Source organism: Pelodiscus sinensis, chromosome 11 (assembly GCF_052426305.1).
Source record: "Pelodiscus sinensis isolate ZL-2025 chromosome 11, ASM5242630v1, whole genome shotgun sequence".
NCBI lineage: Eukaryota > Metazoa > Chordata > Testudines > Trionychidae > Pelodiscus > Pelodiscus sinensis.
Window position 1 is genome coordinate 14,316,190 of NC_143062.1, and position 26,030 is coordinate 14,342,219.

Sequence of the window (26,030 nt, forward strand, 5' to 3'; positions counted from 1 at the left end):
TCTAAAAAGCCAAGTCCACTTTGTTATCAAAGTGGTGGCAGCAGCAGTAATAGCAGTATAATGCTGCACTTGAAATACCACACACTGCAGCAGTGTAAGGGGTGGGATGGGTGAGAGCTTGGATAGGCTTTTGTCTCCCCAACCATAGCACCTGACCCAGTACTTGGCTCCAGCATCTTGTCTCCCACTTCTGAGGATGGAAGGGACGGGGCTAGGAGAAGCAGAGGTATCACTCGGGGCAGGAGCTGCCATCTATTGTGTGTGTGTGGTGGGGGGGGGGAAAAGAGACTCAGTGTCGGTCCTGCCCATTGATGACTGGGGCTTGCTGATTTTACTGACAGTAATTAAAATTAATAATAATACATTGTATCTAGCGTCTTTAACCACAGGAAATGAGAATACTTATGAATGTTAGCTAATGAATCTTCACAGTGCCACTGAGAGGTAGGCTAATGTGTGACCTGTGTCTCTGAGATAGCAAATAACATTGAATACAGATCCCCCAGTGAAGTTTGGTTGAGTACAATGCGTAGAAGTTTTAGGGCAGGAGACAAGAGGTATACATAGAAAAACGAAAAACGTTAGTCTGTGAATAGTCCATTCCTTTCCACTTGGCAAATTTAATCTCCCTGGCCCTGATACTCCAAGATCATTCCAGTTTTACATCACATACAACAAGCTGCAGAACCCCATATTGTTTCTGTGGCCAGAATCAATGGAAATTTAAAAGGGACCTAAGTGATTGAGAGCAATTATTCTCCAGGGCACATGGCTAATTACTTGCAAGAAGCAGTTTAGAGTTCACTAAACACTGTGGTATCTATGGTTATGTAATTAATACAAAATGCCATTTTAAATTAATCTCAACTGCTAAATTGAGACACTTCTATAGTAAGCCTCTCGACTGCCCTGGTAAATTCAGCTTCCTTTAGAAATGTCTTTTAATTCCCCATAGATGCTCTCTTAATTTTAAAAGGAGATGAAATCCCTTAAAGGGATTCATAAATGGATCAGTTGAGCAGAAAGCAATTCTTGTTCCTACTCATAACCTCCTTATTCAGGTCATCACAGAATGTTATGTTTTATTTACAGGGAGCTGGCAAACAGAGAATTCACATTTGTGATTCCATTATTGTTGGAATATTGTTCCATTGTTGATACTGAAAATCAAAGCACATAAAAAGAACAGCTGCATTCCCAATATAAGAAAGTAATTCTAAAGTGGCCAGAGAGTAGGATGTGGGGGAAGGTGTGGTCCTGGGGCTAAAGTACTGCACCGAGATTTAGGAGACTTAGATTCAATTTGTGGTTCTGGCACTGGTTTCCTGTATGAACTTGGACAAGCTATTTGCTTTCTTTCCGTTTCCCATCTACAAAATGGGGAAAATGATACTGCTTTTTCCCAGCCTTTGTCTGACTTGACTATTTAGACTGGAAGCCGTTCTAGGCAGAAGCTCTCTGTCACTATGGCTTCGTCTTCACTCCGAGTTCTTCTGGCAGAAAATATGCTAATGAGGGACTCATTAACATAAGTCACAATTTCATTAGAATATTTTTCTGCCAGAAGAACTCACCATGAAGACTACTAGCCTATGTTGGTATAGTGCTTGATGCATGGGTGTGGGCTAGGTTGGGGCTGCTTGATGCTACTGCGATACATTATAATAACAGCAATGAGAGGTAGGAATCGCATTGCATGTAACTGCTTCTAAACCTGTCTTTCTCAGCAAGGTGTATTTTCAGTAGACAGTTGCCAGTTATGTGTTGAATTGGAGCAGCCTTTCTTTTACCCAAATGTTGTACAATTATTTTGTTCATAGTTTTGCTAATATTCTAGTATTTCACTATCACAATTTTTTTGTAGACGCAGGGTATTAGCCATATCTGATGGAATTGAACATATTGGAAATCTCCGCTGGGAATTAGCATTGTGTCTTCTTGCTGCTTGGACTATCTGCTACTTTTGCATTTGGAAAGGAACAAAGTCAACTGGAAAGGTAAGACTGAAAATGCTCTGTGTCGTCTGAGGCACTACAGGACTTGCAGTATCAGAATATATGTGAAAACTAGGAGTACTTGCCTGGAAAGGAGGAAAGGGAAAAGACTTTCCTCCTCTAAAAAAGAAATCTGTCAATGTGTGGGGCTTGATTTTCACCTATCCTGTGCCGTGTGATGTCATTTACGCCTTTGGGTCAGGTTATCCAATAACACCTTCTACTAGGGTGAAAGTAATAAATTTCTTATAGGTACTGTTGTATTGCAATCCCCCTGCGAGGAGCCTCAGGCAGGAGGTTGAGGGGTGGTGTTGCAATATGTCAGTACCTGTAAGAAATGTTAAGGGTGGGATGGAGTGTGGGAGGGCTCAAGACAGAGTGTTGGGGAATAGCAGGAGGTGAGAATGTGGGAAGCAGGAGGCAGGGCTTGGAGGTGTGGGGGGCTCAAGGCAAGAGGCTGGGGTGTATGGTGTTCAGGAGTCAGGTTGGGGTGTTTGTGGGAGTGCAGGAATCAGGTTTGAGAGTGAGGAGGGGCTCAGGGGAGGGGTTGGGATGGGGAGATATTCAGGAGTCAGAGTTGGGACTGGAGGAGTGGGGGCTCAGGACAGGGGGTTGGTGTATGTGAGCCTAGGGGATGGGTGTGCCTGTAGGGTAGGAGGGGCTGAAGGCCCTCCTCCCCCTCGATTCATACCAGAGCTGCTTCCTCTTTCCTTCCTGGAGCTAACAGGGAATGACAGGGAAGTGCACAACTTGTCTGCACCCTACAACGCCAGAGGGAGAGGACTGCCAGTGATGGGAAGGGGAAGAGCCAAGCAGAGTCCTGGTGCAAATCTGATGGGGGAGATTCAGCTCCTCCTGCTCTAACTAAATGGTGCCCTGGAAGGGTCCGGGGCTGGGACTGACTTGGACTGGTGAGTGGGCCTCTCTCCCAGCTATCCCTTTCCTGCATGGCTGCCTGTTGCTTAGCAAGGCAGCCTGCAGAAGAGCCGCAGGAGCCTGACTGGAAGTGCGCAGTTCCTCCTCCTGCAGCCGAGTGCCCCAACCCGCTGGTTCCTTCTTGCTAGAGAGGCACACTGGGGTTCACTGGCTTACTTTCACCTTTGGGCCTGCGGTAGCTAAGGGAGAAACCTGGAGAGAGAAAGTGCTGCAGATGGTTCCTGGCAGATTCCTGTAAACATTGGAGAGAGTAAGAAGGCTCCTGCAGATTCCTGAGTCAGCAAGATGAAGACACCAGTGGGGAAGGAAGCTTGTGAAGAAGGCAAAGAAATCCAGACTTCAGGCTCAGAAATGCTGTGAGAATAGAAAGATGAATGTCAGGGTGGAAAGTTTCTGCCCAGCAGGAGACTAGGGTGAACGACTTTATTTTTCAGTTTATTTTATGTTTGTTAATAGACTGAATCCCAAGAAGAATGGTGTTATTGGACGCAAGCCTTTGTAGAAGTTACTGAGGAGTGTGAGTGAAGGGAAACTGAGGCAGGATACCACAGAGCTATCTCAGACTGTGAGAGGGTACTCAGGAGATGGCCAAGCTCATTCCAGGTAGCATTTTACATCCACCTTGCACTGGTGTAAATGTCAAAACAAGGTGCAGGCAATGGATAATCACATCCCTCTTTCCTTTTGCTAGTTCTGTTTTGTGTGAGAAAGTGCAAGCCATGGTCTCTCCTAAACACTGTATTCCAGACTAGACCTTTGCTTCATGAAAATCATAAATGACACCACTGCCAAATTCTGAATCTCAGATGCAAGGCTTGGCTGGATTTTAAGAGGGATATGGCAAACAGCATTCAAGTTCTCAATTTGGTCTTAAATTGGAAGGTGCTCCAAGCATCAGTGATAAAAGAAATAGAAGAAAGATACCTACATGATTTAGAAACACAGTTTTCATTTTTCCAGATGAATTCAATTTTATAACATGCTGTCTAACACTTTTCGAAATAACAAAATCCTTAAGACAGATATCAGGTGGGAGGAAGAAATGTAGAAAGCAGTCTTAGGTTATGTCTACACTACCAGGTTATTTCAAAATAATAACTCCTCAAATAACTATTTTGAAATAAGCTTATTCCTCTTCAGAAACAGGAGTTGTTATTTCAAAATAACCAGCTCCTTATCATATATATAGTAGCCTAGTGTCTGAGAGTCTGTAACGCCGAAATGCTGGCTATTCCCTCTGGGCGGCGCTGTTGCCTGAAATGCTGGCTGTTCCCTCTGGGCGGCGCTGTTGCCTGAAATACTGGCTGTTCCCTCTGGGCGGCGCTGTTGCCGGAAATGCCGGCTGTTCCCTCTGGGGGGGCGCTGTTGCCTGAAATACCGGCTGTTCCCTCTGGGGGGGCGCTGTTGCCTGAAATGCTGGCTGTTCCCTCTGGGTGGCGCTGTTGCCTGAAATGCTGGCTGTTCCCTCTGGGGGGGTGCTGTTGCCTGAAATGCTGGCTGTTCCCTCTGGGCGGCGCTGTTGCCTGAAATGCTGGCTGTTCCCTCTGGGCGGCCCGTGCTGCATGGGGAGTGCGGGGCCCAACAGCCGCTTGCGCCACTTGCTGCCCCGCGGCGGCCCAGCTGAGTGGCGCAGAAGTCAGCAGAGTACCACGGTGGGAGGCGAAGGGGGGCAGGACGGTGACAAGCGGCGTGACAGCGGCTCCAGGCCCCGTCCCCTGGCTGTGATTGTCACTGCCCCGCCCCCCTTCACCTCCCGCCGTATCACTCGGCTGACTTCTGCAGCCGTTTGGGCTCCGCGGTCCCCCGAGTGAGAGGCAGGAGGGGGAGAAGAAGAGAAAGAGAGAGACAGAGAGAGAGGCAGGAGGTGGAGGAGAACTGAGAGAGAGGGAGGGGAGGCAGTAGAAGGATGAGGAGGAGGAGGAGAGAGAGAGAGACAGAGAGAGAGAGAGAGAGAGAAAGAAAGACGGAGCGAGAATCCAGAGGCCCAGGAGAGAAGACTGACGTGGAGGAGAGACCTGAAAATCCCATCTTATGATGGGCTAATTGGCTAGTTTCAAAATAACAGGCTTGGTAGTGTGGATGCTTTGCTTATTATTTTGAAATATGGGGAGTTATGTCCATACTGGAAAAGACTCAAGGGTGCTGACCGGTTAGATGAGAACTTGTGATACCATATAGTGTCTCAAAAGCCAGAACAAGACTGCTAACTGTGCAACCGAGGCATCTCTTCCCAGCTTAAGGAAGCCATCTGGCGTGGGTGAGATTGTGCATGAAATAAGGCCTGAAGCACTACATAACAGACGGATAGTGAGGAATGGTGGATGGAGCTTCCAGCAGTGAGTGTCAAGGCGCAGTAGAAGCAAGGACCTTAGGGCCAGGTGTGCACTAGATCCATGAGTCTACACCGTGGGGACTGGCAGGGAGATGGCCTACACCCAACTCCTGAGGGCAGACCTTGGCAGGCTGTGCAGAGAGAGAGGCCTGCCCGTGGGGAAAGTAACCAAGGCCCAGTTGATTGCCCAGCTGGAAGAGAATGACCCATCCAGGGGCCTGGATCCTGTCCCAGCGGGGAGCAGCCAGACACCCTCTGGGAGCGTCTCAGGCTCTCAGACCGGACAGAGGACTGGAACCTGCCAGAGTGACGTGGTATATATTGTAGGGAACAGACATGGACTGGCAGGGAGAAGGCTTAGGTGAACTCAGAGAAGAGTTTTTCATCTCTCCAGTCTATAATTTTTCCTACACATGCCAGGGTATGTTCCTTTAGCTTCCTTTACATCTCCAGAAATGGATGGATCTCAAAGTTAAACTGTGAAAACAATTAGTCTAACTCAAGAGAAAAGAAAGCTGTTCTAATATTGAGATATATTCTGGAGCACAGTAGCAAAGGAAGAAGTAATTCTAATATGCAGAAGCAAAAAATTGTTTTATTTAGGAGACATTTTGATAAGCAGGTTTAGGGTGAGATGGGTGTAGGAGGGTCATTCTGATGATAACCCAGTGAATAGTTGTGTCTTTTCTATTCAGTTGAAATGTTTTGATAACCTGTTAACTGAGCAAATAGCCATTACAAAGATATTGGGTAGCAATGGGAATTGAACATCCATATCTCCTAATGACTTTAAAAATCTCATCCTGAAACAAAGCAATCATACCAAACCAAACAAAAAATTTTAAGCTAGAGTTCTCTAGGAATTAGGAGGACAGGCTTATTAAAGACTCACAACACTCATTATTGGTGCTAAGTGGAAAAACAAGTAGGCACACATAGGGCTACGTCTAGACTGGCATGATTTTCCGCAAATGCTTTTAACGGAAAAGTTTTTCCTTTAAAAGCATTTGCGGAAAAGAGCGTCTTTTTGCAGAAAAGCGTCCATGCCAATCTAGACGCAGTTTTGCACAAGAAAGCCCCAATTGCCATTTTCACCATCGGGGCTTTTTTGCGCAAAACAGTTTTTAGCTGTGTTTTAGGGTCTCTTTCCATTTATGCAGCAGCAGGTTAGCACTGCAATTTCCTCAGGAGTACTAGGTTTTAGGGCATCTACAGCATGGCTGTAGAGTTTAAAGAGAAGTTAGATAAAGTCATGGAGGTTGGGTCCATTGAGTGGTATTAGCTATGGGGTAGAAATGGTGTCCCTGGCCTCTGTTTGTGGAAGGCTGGAGATGGATGGCACGAGACAAATGGCTTGGTCATTGTCTTCAGTCCATCCCCTCCAGGGTACCTAGTGTTGGCCGCTGTTGGCAGACAGGCTACTGGGCTAGATGGAACTTTGTTCTGGCCCAGTACGGCCATTCTTATGTTCTTATGTTCTAAGCTCAGGGCTCAGGGTCGGGGGTCTCAGTGGACCACCTTGATTTTCATGCAAACCTGCTCCTGGGTGGCCAGGCTGGCAGCTCTCCTGCCCTAGATGGCCACTTTCCTGTGCCTAGGGCGGACATCGTGGATGAGGTCCACGATGTTCGCACTAGACCAGGCGGGCGCCCGCCTCTTGCGGCCCCGGGCAGGCTCCTGGGAGCTGCCAGGCTGGTCCCAGGAAAAGGCAGAGGGCTGGGTGGCAGCAGGTGGCTGGCTCGTGCCGTGCCAGGTGCAGGGTCTGCTGGCTGGGTGCTGGCAGGCTTGCACCTGGTATGGGCACCGTAGCCAAACCGTGCCCCTTTAAGGGCTCCGGGGCCGGGAGGGGGACAGAAGAGTTTCCCTGGTGGTGCCCAGAGTGGCCACCAGGGAAAGCTGGGGAGGGCTAGCCTCCCACTAGTTTGAATTTAGTCGCTACACAGCCCTTAATTCGAACTAGTTAATTCAAACTAGGCGTTAGTCCTCATAGAATGAGGTTTGCCTAGTTCGAATTAAGCGCTCCGCTAGTTCGAATTAAGTTCGAACTAGCGGTTTGTATGTGTAGCGCCTATCAAAGTTAATTCGAACTAACGTCTGTTAGTTTGAATTAACTTTGTAGTGTAGACATACCCTGAGCCCTTTAAATCGTTGCCAGAGTACTGCTCAGTACACTCTGGGCAATGCTGAGGTCTTCCTGGGGAAGGATAGCCCCAGCCCCCATTCTGTCTGAGGCCTCGCCCCTTCTATGAGCCTTGCTGAAGAGCCTGGCAAGTCTTTTGGCCCATTGGGATAGGTGAAGGATTTCAGCCCTCTAAGAATTGTTTGTTCTTTTGACATAGGGGTATGTCTTCTGACTGCCTCACTAACTGGTTGACCACATTGGTACACCACAATAATGTGCTGCTGTAGGCACAACGTAATGGTGCTATAGATTAGGGATCACAGAGGAATGGTGTTTCAGTAGTTTCTTTCGAAGATCTTTCATGTTTAGTAACTGACCTAAACTTGTGCATTATCCAAACATGCTGGAAAAATTTAGAATGCTTCCAAGTTCGGTCAATAATGATGGGTCAAAAGAGACCATCTAGTCCAGTCCCTTGCCTTCATGGAGGGTCTAAGTATTACCTAGGCCGGGGGTGGGCAAAAGGGCCTCTACGGGCCAGATCCCAGTCAAAATGATGCTTCCTCTACTGGACGGCTTGCCTAGCTACAGTTCCCATCCAGTGCAGTGGAGTTTCACTGAACTTTTCTTAATTTCACACATCTTTCAATAGAGAACCACACACCCTTGCCAAAAAGGTAATCCGCATGTTGCAAAAGCCCAATGGGAACATGGTAGGAGAGAGCTGTCTGAGGCTATTTCATCTATGGGAAGGCCGGTAACACATCACAGTGGGAGGAGAGGACTCCAGCGCATCTTAAATTGCACTAGTCCTTCATTTGGAGGCATTCTTGACTGTAGCATCCCAGCCTCATCATTATGATTTAACTTGTGAATGAATCAGCTGATTGGTAACAGAAAAGCTTCTCTTTTTAGGCTCCACCCCGGCCAAAAATTATTGCCCAGCCTAACCTAGACTGTCTCTGACAGGTGTTTTTCTAACCTGCTCTTAAAAATCTCTAATGATGGAGATCCTACAGCTTCCCAAGGTAATTAATTCCAGTGGTTAACCACCCTGACGAGAAGCTTTTCTTAATATCCAACCTAAACCTCCCTTGTTGTAATTTAAAGCTCATTGCTTCTTGTCCTATCATCAAGAAGAACAATTTACCTCCCTCTTCCTTGTAACAACCTTTTATGTACTTGAAAGCTGCTATATTGTCCCCTCTCAATCTTTTTCCAGACTAAACAAACCCATTTGTTTTTAATCTTACCGCATAGGTCATGTTTTCTAGACCTTTAATCATTTCTCTTGCTCTTCTCTGGACTTTCTCCAGTTTGTCCACATTTTTCCTGAAATGTGCTGCTTAAACCTGAACACAATACTCCAGTTGAGTCCTAATCCATACACAGTAGAATGGAAGATTTACTACTTATGTATTGCTTATGGTCAGGGCTTGACAAACTATAGAATCTACTCACCCGTGGCGAGTAGATTTCATCCGCGCGCCCCATTTATCGGCGGCGCGTGCAAGCGCAATGCGGCTCTTGCTCATGTGCAGTGCAGGGCTGGCGAGTGGCTTTCAAGAAATAGTTTTCAACCAATTTTGCACCATCTTATAAGTTATATTTTCTCGTTTTTTTTATGAGAAGGTCATGTGAGATGGTATCAAAAGCTTTACTAAAGGCAAGGTGTATCATGTCTACCTCTTCCCCACATGCACAAGACTGGTTACTCTGTCAAAGAAAGCTATTTGGTTGGTTTGTTCTTGACAAATACATGCTGACTGTTTATTATCACCGTATCACTTTATCTTCAAGATGTTTGCAAACTGATTTGCTCATTATCTTTCTGGGTAGAGATATGGCAGTATTTTCCATCAGCCTAGCTTCTGTCTCTTGGGAGAGTCCTTCCTGTTCTCATAGGGTATGTCTACACTACAGCGCTAATTCGAACTAACGCATCCAGACTAAAAAACTAGTTCGAATTAGCGTTTTGCTAATTCGAACTAGCATGTCCACATTAAGTAGACCTTGAACCGGGGTTAAGGATGGCCGGAAGCAGTGCCAGCAGGGCATCAGATGAGGACTTAAGAGCGTGGAGCTGCTGCCTCAGGCTAGCCGAGGGCTGTGCTTAAAGGGACCCGACCTCCACCCTGGACAGACAGTTCTCAGGGGTGCCCCGCTTGCAAAGCAGTCCTGGCTTGGAGTGCCCTGAGTGCCCACACTGGGCACATCACAGCACTCGGCCATCAGACCGGCTGCACTTGCCGCAGGCTGCCATCTGAGGAGAGGTGGCAATTGGGGGGCTGCAGGAGAGGTTCCACCCCCAGAAGCCTGCAGAGCCAGCCTAGTCCTCCCCATCGGGGGCTCGTGACCCATTTCTCCCGCACCTCCTTCCACTTACCCCTCCCTAGCCCCCCTTCCTGATGTACAAAATAAAGAAAACGTGTGGTCAAAAATAGAATCTCTCTTTATTGAACAAAACTCGGGGAGACTGGGAAAAGGAGGTGGGAGAGGGGAAGAAAGAGGCTGGGAGAGGGGAGGGCAACTAAAATGATCAGAGGTATGGAAGAGGTCCCATATGAAGAGAGGCTAAAGAGACTGGGACTTCCATATGAAGAGAGGCTAAAGAGACTGGGACTTTTCAGTTTAGAAAAGAGGAGACTGAGGGGGGATAGGATAGAGGTCTATAAAAGCATGAGTGGGGTGGAAAGGGTGCATCAAGAAAAGTTCTTCATTAGTTCCCATAATACAAGGATTAGAGGACACCAAAGGAAATGAATGGGTAGCAGGCTTCAAACTAGTAACAGAAAGTTGTTCTTCACAAAGCAAAGATTCAACCTGTGGAACTCCTTGCTGCAGGAGGCTGTGAAGGCTAGAACTAGAACAGAGCGTAAAGAGAAGTGAGATAAAGTCATGGAGGTTGGGTCCATGGAGTGGTATTAGCCAGGGGGTAGGAGTGGTGTCCCTGCCCAAAGTTTGTGGAAGGCTGGAGAGGGATGGCACGAGACAAATGGCTTGGTCACTGTCTTCGGTCCATCCCCTCCAGAGTCCCTAGGGTTGGCCGCTGTCGGCAGACAGGCTACTGGGCTAGATGGACATTTGGTCTGACCCAGTACAGCCATTGTAAGCTCAGGGCTCAGGGTCGGGGGTCTCAGTAGACCACCTTGATTTTCATGCAAACCTGCTCCTGGGTGGCCAGGTTGGCAGCTGTCCTGCCCTAGACGGCCACTTTCCTGTGCCTAGTGCAGAGGTCATGGACGAGGTCCACGATGTCCGCACTAGACCAGGCGGGTACCCGCCTCTTGCGGTTCTGGGCAAGCTCCCGGGAGCCGCCAGCCTGGTCCCGGGAAGAGGGAGAGGGCTGGGGGGCATCGGGTGGCTGGCTTGAGCCGTGCCAGGTGCAGGGTCTGCTGGCTGGGTGCTGGCAGGCTTGCACCTGGCATGGGCACCGTAGCCAGCCCGTGCCCCTTTAAGGGCTCCGGGGCCGGGAGGGGGGAAATAGAGTTTTCCTGGTGTTGGCCAGAGTGGCCACCAGGGAAAGCTGGGGAGGGTTAGCCTCCCACTAGTTCAAATTAAGGGGCTACACACCCCTTAATTCGAACTTGTAAATTCGAACTAGGCTTAGTCCTTGTAGAATGAGGTTTACCTAGTTCGAACTAAGCGCTCCGCTAGTTCGAATTAAGTTCGAACTAGCGGAGCGCTAGTGTAGCGCCTATCAAGGCTTTGACAGTGGAGGATCTCAGTTTTAGATACTAATACCATATCAGTTTGCTTGTTGTTGGGTTGGCTAATGTCTCAATTTTTTGTTTTGATTTATTATTGATTATTTTAATTACTGGGCTTACCAACTAAAAGGCAATAAATCATATGATCAGCGAAATACTAAATTGCTAAACCAATGATCAACACACCCATAAGAACATAACACTGGCCATACTGGGTTAAACGAAAGGTCTGTCTAGCGCAGTAACCTGTCTTCCAACAGAGGCCAATGCCAGATACCCCGGAGGGAATGAACAAAATACGTGATTCCTCCACTGTACCCATTTTCAGCCTCTGACAAACAAAGGCTAGGGACACCATTCCAATCAATCCTGGCTAACAGCCATTGATGTACCTAACCATTGTGAATTTAAAGGGCTCAGAAAAGAGCTAGATAAAGTTCTGGTCTTCACAACATCCTCGGGCAAAGAATTCCACCGGTTGACTGTGCAGTATGAGAAGAAATACTTTGTCTTATTCTCTATCTCTCTTTTAATGCTTTTTTACTGCTACTGCACATTGAATAGATGTTTTCAGAGAACTATCCACAATGACTCCAAGATCTCTCTCTCATGAGTGGTAATAGCTAATTTAGTCCCCATCATTTTATACATATTCTTGGGATTATGTTTTCCAATATGCATTTATAGACATTCAAATTCATCTGTCCTTTTGTTGCCCAGTCACCTAGTTTTGTGAGATCCTTTAGAAGCTCTTCACAGTCTTCTTCATTCTTAACTATCTTGAGCAGTTTGGTATCATCTGCAAATTTTGCCACTTCACTGTTTACCCCTTATATCATTTATAAATGTGTTGAGTAGGATTGGTCCCAGTACAGACTTCAGAGGAACACCTCTCTCCAGTCTGAAAACTGAGTATTTATTCCTACCCTTTGTTTCCTATCTTTTAACCAGTTATCCCTCTTAAACCATGACAGCTTCCTTTGCTTAAGAGCCTTTGGTGAGGGACTTCGTCAAAGGCTTTCTTGAAATCTAAGTACACCATTTGTACTGGATTCTCCTTGTCCACGCGCTTGTTGCCCCCCCCCCCAAAGAATTGTAGTAGATTAGTGAGGCATGAGTTCCCTTTACAGAAACCAGGTTGACTTTTCCTCAGCAAAGTCATAGAATCATACAATCCAAGGGTTGGAAGAGACTTCAGGAGGTCATCAAGTCCAGCCCCCTGCCCAAGCAGGACCAACCTTAACTAAATTATCCCTGCCAGGACTTAGTCAAGCTGGGTATGTCTACACTACCCTCCTAGTTCGAACTAGGAGGGTAATGTATGCATACCGCACTTGCTAATGAAGCCCGGGATTTGAATTTCCCGGGCTTCATTAGCATAAGCGGGGAGCCGCCATTTTTAAATCCCCGCTGCTTCGAACCCCGTGTAGCGCGGCTACACGGGGCTCGAACTAGGTAGTTCGGACTAGGGTGCCTATTCCGAACTACCGGTACACCTCGTTTCACGAGGAGTACCGGTAGTTCGGAATAGGACCCTAGTCCGAACTACCTAGTTCGAGCCCCGTGTAGCCGCGCTACACGGGGTTCGAAGCAGCGGGGATTTAAAAATGGCGGCTCCCCGCTTATGCTAATGAAGCCCGGGAAATTCAAATCCCGCTTCATTAGCAAGTGCGGTATGCATACATTACCCCGCTAGTTCGAACTAGCGGGGTAGTGTAGACATACCCGCTGGGACTTAAAAACCTCTAGGGATGGAGATTCTACCACCTCACTAAGTAACCCCCTCCAGTTGTCTTTCCAGGGGAATTTATGTTGATGTGTTTGACAATTCTGTTCTTTATTGTAGTTTCAACCAATTTGCCTGGTACTGAAGTTAAACTTACTAGGCTGTAATTGCCAGGATCACCATTAGAGCTCCTTTTGAAAATTGGTGTCACATTAGCTATCTTCCAGTCATTTGGTACAGAAGCTGATTTAAAGGACAGATTTAAAGGATACAGTTAGTAGTTCCACAATTTCACATTTGAGTTCTTTCTGAACTCATGGGTGATTGCCATCTGGTCCCGGTGACTTGTTACTGTGTATCGATTCGTTCCAAAACCTCCTCTAATAACACCTCAGTCTGGGACAAGTCCTCAGATTTGTCACCTAAAAAAGATGGCTCAGGTTTGGGAATCTCCCTGGCGTTCTCAGCTGGGAAGACAAGCAAAGAATTCACTTAGTTTCTCCGCAATGACCTTATCGTCTTTGAGCTTTCCGATCTAAATCATGCAGTGGCCCTACTAGTTGTTTAGGAGGCTGTAAACAAGTCCGTCACAGTGCGCCAACAACACGGCCGATGGCCCTCTATTTCGTTCGCTTGAGTATGCACCCTGAGCTGGATCCGTCGGTCAACGGAGTAGGGGGGTTCAGGCCCGCCCCCTCTCCGAACCCCGGCCCAGGGCCCTGAAGGCAGGGACCCACGGTCCCTCCCTAGCGGATGGGGGAAGTGCCCCAAAACACACCCGCTCACGGGCTCCACCACCCTGCCCTGGGCCGCTTCCTACTCCACCAGTCCTTAAGGCTCGCCCCTGCCGCGTTATCTGGCCTCACCTCTTCCTTCTCCTTCCTCCCTGCCGCTCCGTTCTCCTCCTCCCCTCTCGCAGTGCCGGCCCCAGGTTTAAATCCCCCGCCGGCTCCACTCCCCCTGTCCGTCACTTCCTCCGCGACGCCCCAGAGCCTCCCTTCCCCCGTGACCTCATCAGCCCGCGCCTCTCTGGCCCCTCCCTCCTGGGCCTTGTCTGTCGGCGCCCTTTGCCTCCCGGCGCTCTCCGCGCCGGGTCCTGGCGCGTCTGCGCAGCCCGCCGTGCTGGGGCCGTACGGGCTCCCCGCCCCCCGGTGTGTGCACCCGGCGTCCCCCCGAGCACCCTGAGTGCAGGGCGGAAGCTCCCCGTCACAGAGGCTTCCTGCTACTGGTGTGTTTCGGTAACCGGGTTTGGTTCTTGAAAGGGTTTGAAATCACAGACAGAGGAATACTTCTCTTTAGGGTCAAACAAAGATTTTCTATTTTTTCTATTTACTTTTAATTATTTTTTCATTTAAACCAATTCACTATTTTTGATTCTTTTAAGACAATATAATATACAAAAAAAAGTAGAAAACCAGTACAAGAAATACAAGAAAAACAAGAAATAATAATTTCTCCTACAGATATAACCTCCTGATTTACCTTTAAACAATTTATGGACTTAACAAATACAGGCAGTCCCTGGGTTACATGGATCCGACTTACATCGGATCCCTACTTACAGACGGGGTGAGGCAACCCCACACTAGCTGCTTCCCCCAGCAGACCAGGGAGACGCAAAGCTAGAGCCCCCCACCTCCCCCCCAGCAGACCAGGGAGACGCGGAGCGGCTTTTCTCAGCAGACACTTCAGCTTGAGAATAAAGGACTGAGGGAAGTGAGGTGTGGGAGAATAAATCTGAGCTCTGGAGAAATGTTTGGCTAGAGTTTCCCCTACAATATGTACCAGTTCCGACTTACATACAAATTCAACTTAAGAACAAACCTACAGTCCCTATCTTGTACATAACCCGGGGACTGCCTGTATATACTACTCACGTTAAGAAAGATAGAAGCATTGCTTAGATTCAGGAGTTATTCTTTTCTTTATGTTTTTCCTTTTTTTGGATTTTTCATTGCAACTTACGACCAGTGTTGTTCCCTTTTCGGAGCTTATTTGTTCCCCTTTCGGAGCTTATGTGCGGAAGCAAGATTCAGTGCTGGGGGGGGAGCTCTGGTTGATCAGACCTAGCTTTTTGGATTCACAACCCGTCTGTTCTTGGTCTGTTCCATCCAACCTTATATACCCTGTTTCGGTATTTTGGTACTCCTCCACTCGCCTGACAATTGCTGACGTTAGATTTTTGTTGTCTCATTCTGCCCCTACAAAAACTTTCATCTGCTCCATTTAGGGTAATCAGCACTTTGTTGCATATTGCTGTCTGAGTTACTTACTTCCCTAAAAGCGGGGTTTCTGTTGGTCATCCAATCAAATTTTGTTTTTATTTTACATCTCCTGTATCTCACAATGCTGCCTTTCCTTTACACTTACAATTAAACTGGTGCTCATTTGACACAAACTGGTGCCTCAATATCTTCCTTTTACAATGTGCTTACATTTTTTTTTGCTGTTACTTTTTAAATTTTTGGCTAGCTGTTCTTCAAACGCCTTTTTGTCTTTTCTTATTATATTTTTATACATCATTTGACAGAGTTTATGCTCCTTTCAGTTTTCCTCACTGGGAAGACTAGCTCCTTTGTATTTTTCTTACCCCTGCCCTCCACAAAAATAAATGCATAAAAATCTAGTATTCATTCCAATTTTTTCTCTTAATATGCTTAAGAGAGCAATTTGGGATGTGATTGACCATGTCCATTATGGTCTTAATGGTACTTGTCTGGAGAAATCTTGATGGTGGGTAGAAAACTGCTTTTTGGCAGAGAAACCTTTTTAAAATAAGTTTTAAAAGAACAAAAACACACAATCTGTCTGTAGAATTATGGGTTGTATTTTTGCCACATACAATTTAGCAAAGGGTCAGAATTTCCCAATGGTAAGTGTTAAATTAAAAATGTATTATTGTGTAACAGTGAGATCTGAGGGTGAATTACATAACTACCAGCATTATGACCCATAAATTTGGATGGATGAAATAAGATACTACTTCTCCTATTCAGTGTTCCCTCTAAGCTGTGCAGCAATGTGGAGCCACAGGTCTTTAATCACCCCTGCCCAGCCAGGGGCTCAGAACTTACACGTGGAGCTGCCTAGCAGGGGGAAGGGCACTTCTCCCTCAGGAAATAGCAGTGGCTCCCTGCTGACAGAGCAGTGAGTCTCTTCCAGCTGGTAGAGAGGGGACGTGTCCATACCAGCTGGGAGAGACTTGCTGCTCTGTCCTCAGCAGGGACTTGCTGCTGTAGCCAAGGGAGAAGTGTCCCTCCCCCTGCCAGACCGCTCTGTGAATGAGTCCTGAGTTCCTGGCTGGACCAGGCTTATTAAGCAAGCAGCTGCAGGGCTGTGATGCCGTGCAGCTTAGAGGGAGCACTGCTCCTATTCCTTTTGCTCCTAGACCATAACTTGAGTCAAACCAAATGAAAAGTATTCCTTCCTTGGTTTGTAGTTCCTCTGCACCTCTAGTTTCTCACCAGGTTTGGAAATGGTGAAGTACAGTAATTTGTTAAAACCTTTTATGGAATTTCAGGGGCCATCTGGAGGGTACAGGAATCTCATAAAAGAGCATGAACCTATGAGTTCATTAGTCCTATTTTACACACTGAAATGGTTTGAATAAGTATCTGAATGTTTAGCTGCTAATCCAGACTGAATGTAACCTGAGGTTTTGAGGTTCTCCCACTGCTTGTCTAAGATTTCCAAATGTTAAACACTATCTTAATCCCTGAGGCAGTGAAATCATGCACCATAACAAATTGAAGAAAGAGATTACCAGAATCATGGCTGACTGAGAGACTAAACTAAATAAAAATAGAAATGTTATGCTATCCCAAGAAAGAAAAGGGAAAATCAGCTCTTCAGCAGGCAGCAAATGTCTACAAGAAAAACCTTTATCATCTGCACTTGTGAAACATTTGGGTCATGTCTACACTAGGAAATTATTTTGAAATAACTAGATTTGAAATAACTTCCGAAATAACAATCAAAATAGCGTGTCCCCACTATGGGGGAGCCTCGCAATTAGTCTAAGGCAGGCTCCGTTATTGTGGACATGCTACCTCAACTTGGAGCCCAAGAAAGCAGTGCAGAGTAATTACTTCAGATGATTTTGGGGAGTAGTTATTTCAAAATAGCAGCAGCGGAGCACCACACTGCTGCTATTTTGAAATAACTATTTTGAAATAAGTGTAATTTCCCGAGGAAAGCAGGAGTACAGATTTTGAAATGACCGTTATATCGAAATAACAAGCTTAGTATGTGGACATGCTCTGCTTATTATTTTGAAATAATGGAGGTTATTTTGAAATAACTGCCTAGTGTAGACCAACGCTTAGTTTCCTGTGAGATTCTCCAACATTTTTTGGTATTATTTTATACAATTGATGCATTCAGATACTTAGTGATGGGAACCAGATAACAGCTTGTTAGATAAGATCTTCACATTAGTAAAGTGAATTGATTGATTAAGAAAGCCCCAGAATTCAAAATATGGAATAATAGAATAGATAATTATTGCACAAATACCTTCTTATTAAACATTTATGACACTTTTTCCTAATTATCGTTAGTTACGTTGCTATTTTGCACTGTAATTTTAAAAAGGATCCTGCTTGGTTAACAATTGTTTGCTACCCATTTTAATAAGATCCCTTAGAGGCTTATTTTGCAGTGCAGTTACCAGGCAAAAACTTAAAGGCAGGAGAACTGCTGAATTTTTTATTCTTGATCTTTATTAATCATTCTTATATTTTACTTGTGTTAATTACTCTTAAGCAAAGTAAGCTGTCATGGGATAAGAAGGAGAGTCTTTTCATGGATTAACAAAGGATAGGTATAAATCAATGGTGGACAACAGGCAGCCTGTGTTTTATGAGTGGCCTTTGAGACATGATGTTTTCTGTTGACCATGCACAGGGTTGCCACATTTTTTTTCCCTAGTGGTATTACTAAAGAGACATGCATGTAAAACAAGGGTACTTGATTGCACACAACATTTATTATAAGAACAGTGCGCTCCCTGTGCATCGAATGAAAGTGCTGCTATGATTCAATTGGCACAACCCGCAAATTTTAGGCATACAAATGTAGTTAGCGAAACTACCCTATCCTGGGAGATCGTCTTGGGTGCCCATCACTGGTATAAATGGTCAGTTTTCAGAATGGAGAGAGGTAACTAGTGTTATGCCTCATGGGCATGTTCTGGGATGAGTTCTATTCAATATATTCGTAAATGATCTGGAAATAGGGGAAAATAATGAACCAGTGAAATTTACAGATGATATAAAACTACTCAAGATAGCTCAGTCCCAGTACGTGTGAGAAAAGCTACAAAAGGATCTTTCTAAACTGAGTGTCTGGGCAACAAAATGATAGATGAAATTCAGTGTTGATAAATGCAAAGTAGTGCACATTGGAAAATATAATCCCAACTACAAAAATTATGGGGATCTAAATTAGTTGTTACCACGTAAGAGAGGGAACTTGGAGTCATTTGGATGGTTCTTTGAAAATATCCACTCAATGGGCAGTGGCAGTCAAAGTGAATAAATGTTAGGAATCATTAAGAAGAGATAGAAAAGAAGACAGAAAATATCATATTGTCTCTATATAAACTCATGGTATGCCAACATCTTAACCACTGTTTGCAGATATTTCTCCCCATCTCAAAAAAGATATATTGAAATTGGAGGAAGTTCAGAAAAGAGCAATAATCTGATTAGGGGTATGGTACAGCTTCTGTATGAAGACAGAATAATAGGATTAGCACTTTTCAGGTTGGAAAAGGGAGATCTAAATTGGGATATGATTGAGGTCTATAAAATCATGACTTGTGTAGAGAAAGTAGTTAAGTATTACTTATTACTTCTTATGTAAGCAGGGTCACAGTATGCTCTACCCTGACATCTGGTGGTGAACTGTGGTGAGTGGTGCAAAGAGACTTCAGGGGCTGATCTCATTTGCATAGATACACCCAATTTGCATAGACACCCACCCCGTCTAGTATGTGCTCACAGCAGTCCAAGTGGTCACTGTGGGATCCCCAGTCTCTCTGTTATTGAGGCAGGGGGGATAAAATTGTTGTTACCCTGATTACGTGAATCAAGGACAATGGAATGGTGGAAATGTTTATGACAGAGGGATTCACCATAAACTAAGTAGCACTTGCTAGACAAGGGGCATTGGTTCCAAACCCAGTCAAGTTGAGAGAAGCTGGGAACAGGTCTTTGTACCTAGTCTGTCCTGTCTCCCTCCCCCTGTCTGAGGACCTAAATAACACCAATTGCACTCTTGACACTGTGGAATATTAGAACTAATTTGGATTCCATTAGGAGTCTAGTTGCGAGCTGTGGAGTTGACTTTACTGTGGAGCACTAGCACTGAGGCTCCTGTATTATGAGCTGACCTTGTGGAAGAGCTGAAATCACTGTTGCTGTGGGGAGCCTGGCGCTATGCTGTGGAAGAGCTGAAATCACTGTTGCTGAGGGGAGCCTGGTGCTATACTGCGGAGCTACTAGCAGAGTGGCTTGCAGGGACAACCAGTAAGTGCAGGCGGACAGCAGAGCGGCTTGCAGGGACAACCTGCAAGCACAGGCGGACAGCAGCGCAGCTGGTGGGGACGACCGGTGGATGCAGGCGGACAGCAGAGCGGCTGGCGGGGACGACCGGCGGGTGCAGGCGGACAGCAGAGCGTCTGGCTGGGCCGACCTGTGGCCAGTAGGAGCGGCAGCAGACAGCCAGTGGAGCAGCTGCAGGAGAAACCAGCTGGCGGCCAGGGGCGTGGACCGAGACGGCTGGCGGAGCCGGACAGTTTATGGGACAGCTGAGGCAGCTCACTGGATGACAGGTGGAGTGTGGTGGATGGACTCACATTGACGGCAGCAGCAGAACCCTACGGAGAGGTGGAGCCATCGGCAGACCACGTAAGGTGTATCAATCCCCGCCCCCTCCAGGTTGGGATTGTAAAATCCTGCCGGGTGAAGTTTTGAACCCTGGGGAAGCACTGACCCGGGGCAGAGACTTTTGGGGTGTTGGACTTTGGGACTTTGGGAGATTCGTGGCTGGGGGGGAGGGATGGGGGGGAGGCTCATGTTGGTCTATGAATCCAACTTGTGGTGTTTTCCCAAGTTAATGCTGATGTCGGTTACCTCATGTTATTAAAGGTTTGCTGCTATACTGAGGCTCTGTGCTTGCGAGAGGGGAAGAATTGCCTCTTTGAGGCACCCAGAGGTGTATGTAAGATTTCTCAGGTCACTGGGTGGGGGCTCGAGCTGGTGTTGTATTACCTTGTTGGGAGGAGACCTCTAGATACTGAACTCGGCCCTTGCTGCTATTAACTCGGCATGGCAGAAGAGTTACACTTATAATACAAAACCTGGAGGGGGGGGTGTCATCAAATGAAATTAATCAACAGCAGGTTTAAAACAAATAAATTAAAGTATATCTTCACACAGTGCACAGTCAACCTGTGGAACTCTTTGCCAGAGGATGTTGTGAAGCCCAACGCTGTAACAAGATTCAAAAAAATTCATAGAGGATAGATCCATGACTGGCTGTTTCCCAGGATGGGCAGGGATAATAGCCTCAGTTTGTCAGAAGCTGGGTATAGGCAACAGGAAATGGCTCACTTATAGAATCATCGAATCATAGAGCTGGAAGAGACCTCAGAAGGTCATCAAGTCCAGCCCCCTTCCCAAAGCAGGACCAATCCCAACAAAATCAACCCAGCCAGGGCTTTGTCAAGCTAACTCTTAAAAATCTCTAGGGATGGAGATTCTACCACCTCCCTAGGTAACCCATTCCGGTGCTTCACCACCCTCCTAGTGAAAAAGTTTTTCCTAATATCCAACCTAGACCTCCCCCACTGTAACTCCATTGCTCCTTATTCTGCCATCCGTCACTACTTGATGATTCCCTGTTCTGTTCACTCTCTCTGGGGGTAACTGGCATTGGCCATTGTCAGCAGACAGGATACTGTGCTAAATTGACTTTTGGTTTGACCCAGTATAGTTGTTCTTATGTTCTTATATTTTACTTCTTACCATGGCATTACTGAAAAACGAATAGAAACCCTAACAGGGCAACTTCATCTACTGTGAGAACATTGTATATTGGGTTGCATAGGTGTGAGAGCAGAGTTTGGCATTTTTACCCTTTAAAATTCAGACTTTCTCTACTGATTTCTGTATACATAAATTATTCAACCTTTACATTCAGTTTGGGTCTTCAGAAGCAACTCCTCAGATTAATGACTGTGATTGAAGCTTGTGATGTTCTGCTTGACTGGGGTTGGCAAAGTTCATCTGAGTCGATAAAATTCACTAATCACATCTCGTTTGGGGGAGTTTCTCACAACATGAAGCTCAGATAAGGGTCTCATAAAATTCACAAATCACTTAAGTGGGCTTGTTTGGATGGTTTCAGGTTGGACTTGGTAAAATTTACACTTTCTAGCAGCCAGACCGTGGCAATTTTCTCATGCTGAATAATGCCCTATTCCTCAAGAAGTCTGAGGGTATGTCTACACTACCCCCCTAGTTCGAACTAGGGGGGTAATGTATGCATACCGAACTTGCTAATGAAGCCCGGGATTTGAATTTCCCGGGCTTCATTAGCATAAAGCCGGCTCCGCCATTTTTATAAGCCGGCTTGTTCGAACCCCGTGCCGCGCGGCTACACGCGGCACGGGCTAGATAGTTCGAACTACGTAGTTATTCCGAACTATCTGTACGCCTCATGGAACGAGGTGTACAGATAGATCGGAATGGCTACATAGTTCGAACTATCTAACCCGTGCCGTGTGTAGCCGCGCGGCACAGGGTTCGATCAAGCCGGCTTTTAAAAATGGCGGAGCCGGCTTTATGCTAATGAAGCCTGGGAAATTCAAATCCCGGGCTTCATTAGCAAGTTCGGTATGCATACATTACCCCCCTAGTTCGAACTAGGGGGGTAGTGTAGACATACCCTCACTGATTAGCATTATCTGGCTCTAGGTAGATTTTCAGTCCATGTACCAGATCTAACAGACCTAGATAATGAAGTTTCATTCTTGTTGAGCTTCTGACCTTTCAAGTACTTATCCCAATAAGTTATATTCCAAACCTATAAAGACTCTCAGATCACTAGAAAAATGAAGTTGCAACCCCAATTGCAACTGGTTAGTTTTATTTTCGTGTCAAGGGGAATCCATGAATATGGACACACAGTTTATCAGTACCTATCAACTTTCAAAGGCAATACTTAAGCTGTCAGACTCTGCACTGGATGAGTATAAATCCATCTCTAGCTACAGAATTCAACAAATTCCTTCCAGTCCTTTCCACAGCCTCTTCCTGCCCTCATTCACAAGCACAGCTGGGTTACGTGAAGTGATTTATGGGTGTCTTTCTGTTCCTCCTGTCCTATTATGTTATTATCCAGGTTGGATGAGTAGAACAGAGGACACAGTGCTATGAAATGATTTTTCATCGCTTTCTCTCTTTTTTCCTTACTTTTTCAAAGAAGTGACATTGTTTTCAGAGGCAAATGTGACATTTTACTTTACAGAACTGAAGGATCTGAAAGCTCAGCTGTATTTCTTATGGCCCAGAGCTTGTAATAGGTCTCCATGGATATAATCTAGCTCTGTACTAGTGTTCTTTTAAGGAAAGCTTTCCCAGTTTTCCCAGCACATACAGGAGAACACCCACTATTACATCCATTTCTGTTGTCCAGCATACTCCGTGTTTGCATGCTCATCTCATTCTGTGTGCCAGTCAGGGCCATTGCTATATTACATAAGCAGCTTGACTAGGTTACTGTGCTTGAAGTGGGACATTCAGAAGAGGAAGTTGCCTTTTACTTTCTCCCCAGCTGTATGTATACCTGCATATGGCCAAGATGTGGCCCCTAATTTACTGCAGGGCAATGAATCCTGTTAAGATGGGTGCAAGGCTATATTGATCCCATTAGAAAGGTTGGGAACAGACTGCAGTGACTCTACCCAATGTTTTAGTGTCTTTGAAATTGTTGTCCATGATATCCTGATGTGCAAAAAGGCCTTCATTTTGAGAAGACAGTGATCCCATTCTAATCTCACATTAGTTTTACACTGTTCTGATTCCTTTGACTTTGGTAGGATGTGTAAGAGAGACCTGAATTCAGACAAAGCAAGAAGAAAATTGAAAAGTTGATTCACATTTGCTGGCGTTTGGAGCAAAATATTTAACTAAATAAACTCTGTGAACTGCTTTCCACTGAGCCTAGTATCCACTTGGCTTTCCCTGAAGACTCCTGGCAACCTAGCTTGTGTGTGCCAAAACAAAAAGTTCAGAAATAGCATACCATACCTTTTGGTTTATCATTCAGCTGCCCTCCCATCAGAAGGAGTTAAACACTTCTTGCCAGCACTTAAGACTTTGTCAGTACATCCACACAGAAAATGTATTTTTCAATAGCAGGCTATATAAAGACTCTAATAGATTCAATGAGGCAGAAAGAAAGTAATGGGACAGAAGAAAAAAAATAACAGAAAAAGATGTGTGGAAAAAAAAAAGAACTGGGGCTAATTGTAAGGGCCCAGGAAAAGGAACTAGGCAGCAATGATTATATCTCCTAAAGTGTCTTTTGTTTCAGCCTGAAGTAGTAGCAAAGAATAGTCCTTCATGGTGAGGCTTTTGCACTCGCTCCAAGATTGATCTCTGTATTCAAAGGAGGAAAGTGGAACGTTCATGAGATGCATGCTGAGTTTCTGCTTTCCAGCCTCCTCTGTGGAAAGTTTTAAAACAGCTACTAAGATTTGTTCTCCCTCCCCTGAGCATTTAAGGACATCTCTAAGCTGTTAGCTAAGGAAATCTGTATACAGTGGTGGAGGGCACATTTTACAAATTGTGGCTGGTGGTTGTGGACAGCTTTAAATTGAAATATTAAATCAAAATAATGTAATATTTGTTGTGTTTGTTTGCCATTAACTTGCAGTAGCAGAGGACCATCTCTATGAGGAAGTCTGGCTTGGAGCATGCTGATACTTCAGACATTATATTAGCATAACTTCCTTTCTTTAGCTATGCCATTTTGGTCCAGTCCAGGTGCAGCCTACACTGACAAAAGAGTGTTTTTCATTGGTGTTTTTATATTGCTCTGACTCAAGGAAGCTATGTCTTAAGTGTGGACCACGCACAGGGTAGATAAAAATAAATTATTTAAAAAAAATAAAAAACCCAGATGTTTTAAAATTTTAAATCAGATTTTTTGATTTTTCAAAATTATCAATAAATACTAAATTTCTCATTTAAAATGAATTACAATTAAATCTCATCACCTACCCTTACTGTCTCATAAAAATTAATTAATGGCACTAGTCTGTCCAGTCTAACTACCAGTTTTTCATTCTTGAAAATTCTGGACTGTCAGTTTCTGTTTCTCAGCAGACTAAAGTTGCACGTGCAAAGAAAGACACAGGCTGGAAAGGACTGGTTTTTGTTCTTTGCTTATGTAGTAATGGATCTGGGCGCAAGCATGGCAGAGGAGTTAGTTAAAGACACAGAAACAATAGAGAGAAAGGACAGAGGTAGAGCATAAAGGAGCAGTGGAGTGGACTAAAAAGAAAAGGACACACACAGGCTGTGTCTAGACTGGCAAGTTTTTCCGCAAAATCAAATGACTTTGCGGAAAAACTTGCCAGCTGTCTACACTGGCCGCTTGAATTTCAGGAAAGGCACTGACGATCTCATGTAAGATCATCAGTGCTTTTCCGGAAATACTATGCTGCTCCCGTTTGGGCAAAAGTCTTTTTCCGAAAGACTTATGCGCAAAAGGGCCAGTGTAAACAGCACAGTACTGTTTTCCGAAAAAAATCCCCGATCGTGAAAATGGCGATCGGGGCTTTTTTGCGGAAAACTGCGTCTAGATTGGCCACGGACGCTTTTCCGCAAAAAGTGCTTTTGCAGAAAAGCATCCTGCCAATCTAGACGTGCTTTTCTGAAAATGCTTTTAACTGAAAACTTTTCCGTTAAAAGCATTTTCGGAAAATCATGCCAGTGTAGACGTAGCCACACAGTGGCTACGTCTACATTGGCCCCTTTTCCGGAAGGGGCATGTTAATTTCAGCGATCGTAATAGGGAAATCCGCGGGGGATTTAAATATCCCCCGCGGCATTTAAATAAAAATGTCCGCCGCTTTTTTCCGGCTTTTAGAAAAGCCGGAAAAGAGCGTCTACACTGGCCCCGATCCTCCGGAAAAAGCACCCTTTTCCGGAGGATCTTATTCCTACTTCAAAGTTGACTGGGAAGAGGGAGTTCTTTTGGAAGAAGAGAAAAAAAGAAAAAGCACAGATGCCTTGGTGGCCAGCACTGTCCATAGCAATCACAGCTTACATGCAAGAGAGTGTCCATTCAGTCTGGACACTGTCTTTTGAAGAAGCAGATCGCTTTTTTGATGCACTTTTGCAGTGTGGGTGCTCTTTTTCGGAAGAAGGTTTTTCAGAAGATCTCTTCCAAAAAAAGCTTATTCCAAAAGAAGTCTGCAATCTAGATGTAGCCACAGCTTCCTATATTCCCCCACACTTTTGCCATAAGGAAAACAGTCATGGCTTCTGGGGCTACAGCTACACTGCAGAGGGTTTTTTTTCAGAAAAACTGCCATTTTTCTGTAAAAAGGTGTGGATTGTCCACACCTCAAGCACCTTTTGTGCATAAAAAATCAAAAGAACAGAGGGGTTTTTCCAGCGCAGGTATTCCTCATTCTACGAAGAAGAACTAGGGTTGCCAGGTGTCCGGTATTCACCCAGACAGTCTGGTATTTTCGTCACCTGTCTGGTAAAAAAATCCAGAGAATTTAAAGATACAAAGATACCTGCAAAGATACCTACAATGTCTGGTATTTTCTGATTTTTTCCCTGGCCAGGAGGCAAAAATGCCGGGCACCTGGCAACCCTACAAACACTCAGTGCTAGGCCTCTCCACTCCCCAAACCCTTGCTGGCTCCCAACACCCCCAGCCCCCCGAACCCAAACCCCAGGTGTATCTGGTTCCGCAAGGCTGCTGGCACAAAATGGCGCTGACTAAGGGGAAACAATGCTTTCCCTGGGTCTTAGTGCTCAACTTCTCCCTGTTCCTATCCCTGCACTCACTCTTAAAGGGGTACGTCTACACTACAACGTTAATTCGAACTAACTTAGTTCTAATTAGTTAATTCGAACTAAGCTAATTCGAACTAACGGATCTAGACTAAAAAACTCGTTCG

General features: G+C 45.4%; 1 protein-coding gene across 2 annotated transcripts in view; it reads left to right on the top strand.

Annotated features, from left to right (window-relative positions):
* Positions 1-26,030, top strand: part of LOC102448256 (sodium- and chloride-dependent GABA transporter 3) — a 275,725-nt gene that overhangs the window by 62,042 nt on the left and 187,653 nt on the right. For both annotated transcript variants that reach the window (XM_075939327.2, XM_075939326.2), the window contains exon 6: positions 1,865-1,997. In XM_075939327.2, coding sequence (XP_075795442.1) covers positions 1,865-1,997 — 133 coding nt within the window. The remainder of the gene's footprint in view (positions 1-1,864; positions 1,998-26,030) is intronic.